The sequence below is a fragment of the Penaeus monodon genome, chromosome 14 (assembly GCF_015228065.2).
Source record: "Penaeus monodon isolate SGIC_2016 chromosome 14, NSTDA_Pmon_1, whole genome shotgun sequence".
NCBI classification, from domain to species: Eukaryota; Metazoa; Arthropoda; class Malacostraca; order Decapoda; family Penaeidae; genus Penaeus; species Penaeus monodon.
Window position 1 is genome coordinate 28,416,706 of NC_051399.1, and position 12,500 is coordinate 28,429,205.

Here is a 12,500-nt window from a genome sequence, read left to right on the forward strand (position 1 = left end):
TTAAGCATCCTGAACAATGTCTATGCTTTTATTTTTCATGAAGTCGCAAAATGTGTGAGTCTACTGATTTAGCTAGATGGAGTCCTCGTGATATTCAAAGAGTGAGATTGCCTAGGTTTAATTACTAACTAGCGGAAGTGTACCTAGCAGATGACTTAATATGAAAAGTCAAGATGTGCGCTAGTTTTTTGCAACAGAAACTTACAGTGCTGCAAAATATTTGCTGCGAGAAAATCACCAGTTTTGGCACACATAGACCCACATACTGCGTCAGTCTTCGTGCTAATGGCTACAGACACCTCAGTATCATAAGTAAAGTGTTATAGTAAAGTCCATATAAGAAGAAATTTAGAGTATATTGCAAAGTTTAATGCACCCAACAATTGATCACATATATGGGGCTATGCGGCAGTGCGTGCAGATACACGTTTCATGTATGTTTAAAAAAAGGAAAGAAAATAGAAGAAGAAGAAACTGGCCAAAACCAAGCAAAGAATATTCGTTTTTCTTCAGTCCGAGGCACAGATGTGAAAAACAGAAATGTTAAAAAAATTGAAGCGCGAAGTAGAAGCGAATTTTTTTTTTCATGCAACCGCTTAACTGGGCCAAGCTTCACTATTAAGCTTCACTATTCTTTTTTTTTCCTATTTGACTATGATAAGTTCTTAACCCAGAAATATATGGATGTTGTCTATGCCTTTTGCTCCCTCACTGAGGTGAACAGAACCAAAATAAATATGACAATCAGTACTGAAATTACACGGGCACCTGGCTGGCTTCCAAATACACAATGTCTTACCTTAGCATGAGCATACTCAACTGGGTGTGCTTTGAGGAGCAATTAAGAAGCGGGAAGACGCAATAATTACTTAAATGTATGATTATAAAACTAAGTGATGTCTACTTTGAATTCAGAAGAGGAGAGTGTGGGAAGATAGTGGTTTTTAGTCTCGTCCACGGAAAGACAGTGTTGAGAAGACATATTCCTCAGTTGAGAAGACATTTCTCAGTTGCCCTAATAAAGTTGGGAAAGAACAAGAGATAGACCGTGGAAGCAGTTGGGATTGCATAAAATGTGTTGCTGTTGTATCTTGTGCCTCTGTTGTAGTGTGGGTGTTGCATGAGTGCTTGTCGCGTGTTCTTGAGGGAGATAGTAAGGTTGAGAGAGGATTTCTTGTACAGGAAATGGGTGTGGGCGCCCGCGTCTGCTGTTCGTGTATTTGTGGGCGTGTTTTTTGTTGGGGTGTTTCTGCTGGGTGTGTGGGTGGTAAAGGTTTCAAGGTTTGTGTGAGCATGTGGGCGTGTCACTGCATGAGCGTGGCAAAAATCGTCTGCATGGCTGTGTGGGTGTGGTTCACTGTCTGCGTGGGCGTGAGGGCCCCGTTGCTGACCAGGGCCAGAGCTTCACGGGATGTCGGATGGCCCACCGGAAACCACTTGACTGTGCCGCTCCCGCGATCCAAGTTTCGCTGTGCCACTCAGATCTGAGGGCGGCACCCGAGGATGGGCGGGGTGTAGAGGCGTGGGCGGGTGCCTGGTGCTGTGGCTCATGTGAAACCTCGCCCTTCCTGCCAAGTGGATTTCGTGTGTATGGGCGGTGTTGGATGTGAATGGCGTTTAAAGTGTCAGTGGCAGCTGTGGTGGTTGGTGAAGGTTGGGGATCTTAGTGGTAATAGGGTTGGTAGTGGGTGGCCAGGAGGGGCGGGTTGCAGTTGACTTGGACTTGGTCAAAGCACAAAAAATGATGCTGGGAGTTGCAAACGTGGCTCAGGACCATCCTTTGGTTGTCCAATATGACTAACTGTAACCCCCAAGGGTAGCACTAGGGCTGCCGCGTGGAAGGCCATTGTTAGAATTCTTCTCATCTGAATATACAGTGAAAGGAGTTACACTTAATGAAAAAACACCCACACTAACTGGTGTATACAAAGCACCTTAATGAATCGTCACATTATTCAAAACAGTTGTTTGTATACCCCAGAGCTGAACCGCCGGCGCCTCGACCAATGCACAGAGAGGCATGCAGGTTGGAAGGGGCCGGCATCCACACTCTAGATAGTTTACATTAGAAAAAAATAAAAAATAAAGAAATGATATACGGGACTACTTATGGCAATCTGTCCGCAGGATGGTGAGCCAGAGTGCATGTGAGGGTTAAATACAAGACGGACACTGCATGGTCGCCACATAATTATGATAATATGGTGGTTAAGGCTTAGTACCATGAGCACTTCAGACACTGAGCTGATACTCAGAATGTGCATCGTAACCCCGACAATCACTGGAGTACCTGTAAAGAAACAACCCATACAAACAACGCTAGAGTAACTAAGATAAATGCTGTACAAGGGGGAAAAGGGTGCTCAAAGGGAGGTGACTACGGCGATGTGTCTGCACGGGGCGCGAGCGGACCCACGGCCACGAGACTCGGGTAACGCCTTCAGGTCCTCTCCCTTCACTCGGGTACTGCGGGTACTGGTGTGTGTGTGTGTCAAGCTCTGGGTCTCTCTACTCGATCTCCCCAGAGTCTCAGATAGGTGAGCGGCCACGCACCACCGTCCATACACACCTACGTAGCCTTCCCTTTGATGCACCTAAAAAAAAGAGTAGCACAGAGAGACTCACTTTTCTGCACCGTAGCACATTGCAGGCACGCAGGGTGAATAAGGTAAAGTAGATGGAACAAAATTCTGAATCCGTAAATGACACGTGAGATCTGATAACGGAAAGCGAGGAAAGTGAGTAATGATCAAACATCAGAAACATGACATGTTTCCATTAAAATCACAGAGGGTTCAGACAGGCCAAGAGAAACAAGCAATCAAGCAAAGTAAAAGATTAAGAAAGAGAAGAGAAGAATGAAAATAAGTAAATTCATCTATTAAGTTGCTAAAATCAAATAGAAAATCGGATTATGTACAACGTAGGGCTCACGCCAGCTCCCTTACCTGTACACTAATTCATTTTGAAAAGCAGAAAAAAATGGTCAAATGGCTGCCAAAAGCAATGTGCAACGAAAGAGGGATAAAAAATAACCTATATGAGAGGTGAGAGTGTCGGGGAGAAGGCGGGGGAGGACGAGGGATGGGCGGACCAGGGTAGGATCCGGGGGAGGGGGAGGGGCGGGGGCACGGGAGGGTATGTGGGGGTTGGTCTGCGTGCTTGCAACATATGCACAGTTTTCTTTTAGTTAAATTACGTTGATTTCACCGTTGATTCTGCAATCGTGTATATTGAAAGGAGAACATCAAGATTCACTGAAACCATTGTGGTTTGCCTCAACCTTTGGCTACCACAGTAAAAGTGAGGCGACTCTGTGCTAAATGTTCATAAGAAATAGCAGAAACATCCAGATTATATAACACGATTAGATTGAACGGAATGCCACAAGGAAGGACATGCTATCATAAGCCAGAGATTAAAAAAGGGATTACGGACTTTTGGCATATCGCTATCTTGATTATACAGTAACAACAAGACCAAGAGAAAGATGTTTTTGAATGTGCAGAATACTTTTTAAAATTCAGCCATTCGGAACTCTGTATTTCGTAGATGTTTCTGCATAGCATGAACAAATCTGTTGAGTCTAGATTCAAAGTCACTCCGTTAAATGTTCAACATGCAGCTGAATGTTCTCTATGCCTTTGAATCCAGACTTAAGGACCAACGAATGACATCTCACATTTGTCGCGAAGACACACCTCGTCCCTTCACCACAAACGTTGTGACGCTCCACAGGTCCTCACCAGCCGGCCAGCGAGCAGTCTTTGACCGGACATGTCTGGAAAGGGTCATCCAGGGCCGACGGAAGGTAGTGCTATGCCACCTCCCCTCGGAACACGTTGGATCACCCCTTCAGAGGCTGGCAAGGTCCTCTGCTACTGTAAACAGTCCTTGGTGTACAGACCCGAGGCTGTGTACAGTCTCGGGAAGCAACCAGGAACTCGCAAAATAACTCCGAGTTCGAATGACACGACAATGACTCGGTCCTCGGTTTGTGTTACCCTCGTATAGCAAAAGGCAGTGGGGGGAGGGAGCGTTACGTTAGAGTCAACATCAGGGCAGGTAACGCAAGTCGAGGACATCTTCTTGCTAGGCACAACGCAAGGTTCCACACTTTGAGCGTTAAAAGAGTACCGGGGAGCCTTGCGGCCACAGGTCCTCGTCACTCTGTCCCGCTGGCCCGGCCGGCGCCTTAAGATTATTGCCTTACTAGTGGTACTTAGGAGCGCGACAACGAAGAGCATATGTATGTACCATTTGAACTTCAGAGAGCGAGCTAATACTGAGAATATGCATCGTTATACCGACGTCCACGTGCGACCCTGGAAAGACAGACAGCATCGGGCCGGCTTCAGCGACAACTAGCCAGCACACAACATACATTTCAAAATGGTTACAGTGGAACGTTCTCCCTTAGCGATTGCAGAAAAAGGGGTAAAAAGAAAGATAGAAAGGATAGAAAATCCAGGGCCCGGATGTGTTTGAACAGTGAGGTCAACACTGAATCAGGTTACTTCATTCGGATAACTGAATATCAAGCTATAGGTCAATAAGAAAAAGAAACCTTAATTGATCAACAGTCAAACACTATAAAATGAAATGAAAAAATCATTCCATGCGTACAAGTTTTATTGTAGCATTTTGACATAAAGCAACTTAAATGTAAAAAAGGAATGAGAAACTTTATATAAACAAAAACAAAAAAAAATGTTTGACATTCCAAATTTGCTCTAAATGTTTGGAAATGAAATGTTAATCAAATGAAGTTTTATAGTATCCTTTAACCCATTGCTCTTGATATCTATGCTCTACTATGGCAGTTAGAGGAGGATTTATGATTCACTTAAGCAGGCAAATCATGCCTATTGGATGGACTAGTGATCATGTTTCTTACATATCTCGATATTGTTAGTAAGTATAAAGCCTTTGCATATAATCTTTTAGCATTTAGCATTCTGATAAATTTGAGCCTTTATATGATCTGGCGCTAAGCAGTTTATAAAGTAAGATATGAATCTGAATAAGGTGCAGAAACGTGCCAATATCACAGGTAGGGAGGAGATTTACCTGATATTCCTAGACCCCCAAATCCTGCACTGGCACGTACTATTTGAAGATCCTACATCAGTACTTCGACACAAGTACATAAGAGTAAAATCTTGAAATAACATACCTACTTGTAGGATCTAAGGGCCAGTGCGGGTCACAGAAAAAAAACACTCCATCATCACCAGATAAATGGCAGACATTCATGCGCCTTATGCATATGATATGACGTTGACAGAACCCATCTCTATCTATTGCACTTCTAATCTATATATCTAGGCATATATATATATATTTAGCTCCTGGAGAAGATAAGGAAAGTAAAAGAAAGTTCCTGGAATGCTACTTCTGCAGGGGCTTGAGCGTCCCAGAAGGTGCACCGCCTGCAGGAGGACGTGCAGGCAGGCCACTCCCGGAGAAGTGTCAGATAAGAACCTGGAGCAAACAGCAACCTGAGGAGACGTTCCACTGTACTTGGGAGAAACAGATAGGTTCTGAAGAGCGTTGTAGGAGCGATGGTCGTGAGGCGAAGGGATGCTCTCAGAAGATTAGAGGTGACAAGGCAGGAATGGGGATGAAAATGGGGGGTGACGGTGACGAAGAGGCGATAGAGATAAAGCAAGATGTGATGATGGCGGTGATCGTTGGATTTTGGAGGTGATAAAGAGAAAGAGAAGAACTGACGATGGTGGTGATTCTCAAAGGGGAGAAGGAGGGAAGAAATGGTACACGGAGATGGTGCAGTGCGAAGAGATAGAGAAGGCGGAAGAGAAGAGGATGGTGGCGGTAGTCAGGGAAAGAGAAGAGAAGAAACATCCAGTAAACATTACGAAGAGGAAGAAAGGAAGAGAACGATAACGACGATTAGACACAGGAAAAAACGAAGGGATTGGTGACGATAGAATGGCGAAAGAGATGTTAAAGGGAAGGGAAGAGGATGGGGATAATAGTATAGATAACAGAGAAGAATGATGATGACAATGGAAATGGTGATGATACGAAAAGTGGTAAAGACAAGTTAAGAGTGGTGATGACTGGTCTTGATCGTGATAGTGACGGTGATTATGTGGATTATGGCACTGCTATGCTGCTGGTCATGATCGCAGTGACAATGGTTGTGACTGCAACAGGAAGGTATTAAAATTATGATAATCGGTGATGATGGTGATGATCATGATGATGATGATGACAACCTTGATGATGATGATCGCGATGATGAGAATGATGATGATGATGGTTGTGATGAAGATGATATTGATGTCAGTGGAATTAGAAACGAACCAATATCGGATGAATAAAGTAATGCAAATTTCAATTCATGATGCTTGTAAAAGAAACTTAGAGTTATTATGAAAAGAAGATAATGACACAATCAATTAGTGTCAAATATTGATCGATCATGATCACCAGTGTCAGGTCTTATTCTATTTCTATTATTGTTTAATTATCTTATCCATATATTTCCCATAAAATTAGTAAAATGTTTATAAATATATATGAGAGAGAGAGAGAGAGACTGCCGTAAATAGGTATATAGACAGACTGACGGGCAAACATAGACCACACACACACACACACACACACACACACACACAGACACACACACACACACACACACACACACACACACACACACACACACACACACACACACACACACACACACACACACACACACACACACACACACACACACACACACACACACACACACAAAACACACACACACGCATATATGTGTGTCTGTCTGTGTTTGTATGTTTGTGTGTTTAGATAGAAAGCTAGACAGATAGATAGATGATATATACATAGATAGATAGATAGACAGATAGATAAATAGATAGATAGATAGAGCCCGTGTATGCTCCGGCAGCGGCCACCTCGGGACGATCGGGCTGAATGCCTGAATCTTTCATAAGAGAAGTCGATACCGCCGTGCACCTTATTCATCCTAGACTTTCCAGCCCGCTTAAGGTCGAAACAAGCTTGTATATAACACGGTATCACAGCTTTACGTATTGCTTCATCTCTCTCTCTCTCTCTGCCCCTGTCTCGGTCTTTCTGTTTCTTTTTTTTGTTTTTTTTGTTTTTTTTTGTTTTTTTTTTATAGGCTCTATCGCGGCCACGCAAGATCGTAACGTGCTCGGTTCCCACGTAAGTCTTTAACCTTTGGCTGTTAAATGTCGACGTCAGATCTCCGACCGCGAGTTTATATACGGGCGAAAGTGGCGTGCGATTCGTTACATAATGTAGTTTGCCGATTAGTGAATAATTTTCTATACGAATTCTTATCGAACCTTTTTGATTTGCTATTCGGAGTGGGTACAGCGTACTTTTTTCGTCTGCGTGACAGTATATCACTAAGATTTCTAACTCGTTTCTGAGAGTGCTTCTGGAATAATATGTAAGACTTATGCCGTTATTGCTCCGCTCAACCTGTGCCATGTCACCGGTGCCAGTGCCAGCTGGTGCTAGGATTGATTAGCTAAGTTAGGATTCCCATGTCTATTGATTATGGGAATTGAACCTCGTGTCATTACTGGACTTGAAGTGAGCGAGAGAAAAACACATTCTTCACTTTCTCTTATTCCCTTATTCTCTATCTCCTATCCGTGTTTTTTTTCTTTCCCTTTGGTCTTGTATCTGTCTCCCTTTCTTTCTATTTGTCGGTCTGTCTCTATCTATTGGTCTCTCTCTCTGTCTGTCTGTCTCTCCTCCTATCTATCACTCCTGCTTTCACTCCTATCTTTCCCTTCCTCTTTCTCTCACTCCTTTTCTCTTCCAGTCTATTCAACGACGCCAACGAACGAAAAAAGAGAGAAGAAAGGAAAAAAGAAAGAATGAAAGAAAGAAAGAATGAAGAAAGAAAAAAAAAGAATAAACGATAGAAAGAAAGAAAGAATGAAAGAAAGAAAGAATAAACGAAAAAAAGAAAAAAAAAAGAAAAAAAGAAAAAAATCAGCCCCAGCTGCCGACAGCGAATGAAAGCCGAACTACAGGGTTACACTCGACACTATTTCCATATGAATGGACGTCAGCGAGGAAAACGCTCGAAAACCTTTATGCTGCTCGACGTTCTTTAAGTTTTGCAATAAGGTGTTGAATCTTAATGAAACAGTCACGCCCCGTCGGTTCAGGATACTATCGGGGTGGGTTGGGGGATGGGGGATGGGATGGGATGGAGGGGATGGGGATTGGATGGGGAGTGGGGGATGAGGAATGGATGGGGAATGGGGGTGGGGTTGATGAAGGGTTGGGGAGGGTAGAGGGTTAGGGAAGGGTTAAGGGTGGGGAAGGTTTGGAAGGAAGGGATTGGGGATGGGGAAAAGGGCTGGGGGTGGGGAGGCAAGAGGTGGGGGAGTCGATTTGGGGAAAAGGGGAAGCGGAAAGGGAAGGGGGTGGGTGCCGGAAGCGGGAGAGGCTAAGGATAGTGTTGGGAGAAGAGGGGAAGAGGTAGGCACTCACAGGGTAGTCTGCGGGGATGGCGGGGAAGCTGGATGGGATGGAGAGTGTAAATCTCTTGTGGATTTTTTCCCTCTTTTTTTAAGGATAAAACTTTTGCTGCTGAGATATTTATCAGATATTTTTTTTGTTTCGTAGTTGACAGTCAGGAAACGCACACAAACACACACACACACAGACACACACACACACACACACACACACACACACACACACACACACACACACACACACACACACACACACACACACACACACACACACACACACACACACGTACGTCCCTCCCCCCTTCACACGCACACGCGAAAACACACGCACACGTACTGTACGACTCCCTGTCCGTCATTTTCATGCCACCCATTAGTTGCATGGCATGATTTTGCAATTATCATTAATCATTCTAATATCACCTACCACAACCCGACCTACTAAATTGCAGAAAGTTCCTCGCTTTACTCATGGTCGTTCTCCTGATTAATTGAAAAAAAGGGAAAAGAAAAGAAAAGATGGGAAAATCTATAAGTTGAGAAAAAGACGGAGAAGGAAAATGAAGAAGAGAAAGAAAAGAAGGAAAAGAGACAGAGAGATGAAAAGAAAGGTAGAGAAAGTGACACGGGGAGATAAATAAAGAGGTTGATAGACAGATAGGTAGATAAATAGACAGACAGACAGATAGATATAAATAGATAGAGTGCTAGAGAGAGAGAAGAGATAAAGAAAGAAGAAAGGAGAGGAAGAAAATACCTTTCTTGGCTCAAATTATTGCTCCTTCGTTCCCGGCTATCTTCATAATCCGTTATTTTCGCCCAGTCTGGAATTATTATTCTTGAGGGATTTTCTATTTTTTTTATAAATTATAAAATTCATTTTTAATGTTTCATATTTTTACTCATGTACTGGGCGTTATACATTGAGGAAGAAGAAAGGGAAAAACTTTCATTTCCTCATAGTGTATATATAAAAAAAAATACGTCTGTATCTACAAACTGTCTATAAATAGCTATACATTGTTAGTTAAAGATATGAGTATCTAAGTACGCATAACTATGTATATGTAAGCATATAGATATAATCGGAATTCTACGAACACTCACACTTTCTTTCGTTCTCTACAGTTTTAATTCCTCGCTTCCCCCCTTTTTTCTCTCTTCATGTTGAAATTGAAAGTTTTAAAATTTATTCGCCAAAACAAAATGAATCTTTCTTATCCCTTTATATTCCGCGACGTTTGTTATGTTCAGTCTCTTTGTCGGTTTGTCACTGTCTTTACTTACCCGAGGGAGGAGGTACGAAGGGAGGGGGAAGCGAGACGGAAATGGCTAAGAAAGGTAGGAGACAAGTTGGGGAGGAAGGAAGGAAAACAAGGAAGAAGGGTGGGAGGGAAGGAAAGAAAGGAGTTGGGGAGGAAGGAAAGCAGGAAAGCAGGAGGGAAGGAAAATGGAGGAGGAAGGAAGAAGAAGGAGGAAAAGAAAATGAAGGAGGAAAAAGGAGAGGAGGAAGAATGAGGAAGGAGGAAGAGGAAGAAAGGAGGAAAATGGAAGAATAAGAAGAGGAAAGGAAAGGAAGGAAGGAAAGAAGAAGGAAGGAAGGAAGGAAAAAAGAGAAGAAGGAAAAGAGAAGAGAAGTAAAAAAGGAAGGAAGGAAGGAAAGAAAGAAGGGAGGAAGGCAAGGAAGGAAAGAAAGTAGGAAGGATGAAAGGAAGGAAAGAAGAGAGGAGGGATGGATGGAGAGAGGAGAAGGATGCCGGAGGCCAGGAGGCCTGAAGGAGATCCTCAAGGGGTTATCGCTGAGCCGACGGGTGTACTCGAAGAGGAGCTTGTAACGCCAGTCCTGTGATTAATCCTTGGCAAAGCAATAAGCTTCTGACTGGCTGGCTGTCTCACTCGAGGCACTTGGCACTGCAACTCACGCTCGGCCCAAGTGATCTTCTCCGATTATTTAGCTCTGAGGGTTTCCAGGGCGCAGTTCTGATTGCTTGTTAAGGTCTTGCACCAAACAAGGCTTGGCGAATCGCAAAATCCCTCTCCAGGGCAAGAGATTATGTACTTTGCGTCGATTTCGAAGGGATTAGGGGCAACGCTGGGCTGAATCCGGTTGGTGTGATTTCAGCCTGAGCGACTTGGAATTATGTCCATGAACGATTTCAGCACGATGTAAATTAACATGACTCAAACGTATAAATCATAATTTCTTTTATATGCCCCCCAAAAAAAAGAAAAGAAAAGAAAAATCGCAAAAAGCAACATTAAACAAAACAGAAAGAAAGGCATTAGCGTTATCGAGATCACGAAGAAAACAATAAGAGTACTATATTAACCATCAAAAGCAAAAAACGTTGATGAATGGCACACCCAAAGTAACTCTGCCATAATCAGAGTGCAGATATCGGTGGCAGTAATTAACATATATCAAAGAAATAGCCATGGTTCATACGCGACTGCATTCACGACGCATGCGCTGTGCTTGCCGAATGGCTTCTTCTGCTTCCCTTCCTGTTCCGGGTGTACGGCACTGTGTACGTTATCTGGCTGTTGTCATGCACTGTCGCCATGGTTACACGGTTCCTCGCACTGTGCTTTTCCTATGTCGTGCACAGATATTAGCGCGTGTGTTATGCTTCCCGTTGCTTTTAGTGTTTTGTTGAACGTCCGTGTCCCGGGTATTCGCTGTCACGTACGCTAGCCTGGGTGGTGTTGGGTGGCACGAACATTGTCTTAATCAATACACCCACTGTGGCGTGAGACTACAGGTGGGGGAGGTTGCCACAAAGGGATTTATTCGTTTCTTTGTTTGTCACCGGAATGTGTAATTCCTGGAAATTGATATTTTTTCCATTATCATTATTTTTTTTCGCGATCTACTTCTTTCGCTTTTTTTCTTCGTCCTTGTTCTCACTAACTTATCTTTGTTTCTTACGTCTCGGATTATTTCATTCTTCGTTAGATATCTTTTAATATCTAATGCCTTTTAGATGTTAACTTGGTAATTTTTAGGTTATGATAAAAATTGTATGGTGACAGTATAACTGTTATCATATAGGCGACACGTGCCATTTTCCAAGACTGTGGAATAAAAGAAGAAGGCGATGAGGAGGCAGGGCAGAAGGAGGAGAAGGAAGAGACGAGGACTAGAAAGAGCAGCAGGAAGAGGAGGAGGGCGGGGGTGTAGTGTAGCCCGTGGCCCCGCGAGACAGATCGCGTGCGTCTAGTGTTGACCCAAATTATCTGCATGCGATCCAATGGCACGTCCGGCGGACCTGCGTGACGCGAGGCACAGCTAACACCCCAGGCGACCCATCACTATTCCAGGGGCCTCCATCAGGGACTCCCCGCGGGGAACCTCCATTACCACTAGAGACCGAAACCTTCACGTGTCCGTAAGAGATTCCCTTATGCATTTACCCCTCGAGCCTTGCACAAGGGGTAGGCCTTCACACCCCCATTGTGTTGTCATGACGCCTTAAGCGGCTCCTTCGCCCTCCCTTAAGGGTCCCTCTCTCCTCCCTTGCTGTCTTCTCACCCATTCCCTTCCTAAACGCGGCGCTTTTACACCCTCCGCCTCGGCTTCCCTCACGCTCTGGCCTCACTAACTCTTCCGATGGGATTCCTCACACCCTTTCCCCTCATTAGCACTTCTCTAGGACCACTCACAGCTTCTAACTCGTCTCCTGTAGGTCTATTTACCCTCCGGCTCATTACCAGCTCCAGGAAGCCCCTTGCATTAGCCCCTCCGGAAACATATCAAGGGCTTTACTAGCCCCCTTCCCCCACTAGACTATGCTCAAGGGGCTCTGTTTCCTTGGCATATGTTTAAGAAGCGCACCATTTCCCTCTCGTCGAGAAATCTCTGTGGTCTAACTCAAGGTCAGGTTTAGATGAAAGAAAGAAAGAAAGCAAGAAAAACAAAAAACAAAAAAACAAACATGAAGCAGTGTTTTGAAAACAATGTTTGTTAGATTCTTTTTTCAACAAAACTGTATAGACGCT

At 43.9% G+C, this 12,500-nt stretch overlaps 1 protein-coding gene across 8 annotated transcripts in view; it reads right to left on the reverse strand.

Annotated features, from left to right (window-relative positions):
• The window catches only part of LOC119581037 (gamma-aminobutyric acid receptor subunit beta-like), a 150,097-nt gene that overhangs the window by 117,101 nt on the left and 20,496 nt on the right, over positions 1-12,500 (reverse strand). For 7 of the 8 annotated variants that reach the window (XM_037929329.1, XM_037929328.1, XM_037929326.1 and 4 more), the window contains exon 2: positions 4,258-4,325. In XM_037929329.1, the coding sequence (XP_037785257.1) occupies positions 4,258-4,299 (42 nt within the window). In that variant the 5' untranslated portion in view covers positions 4,300-4,325. Of the gene's footprint in view, positions 1-2,222; positions 2,291-4,257; positions 4,326-12,500 lie in introns of all 8 variants that reach the window. The other variant, XM_037929325.1, reaches the window with a different exon arrangement.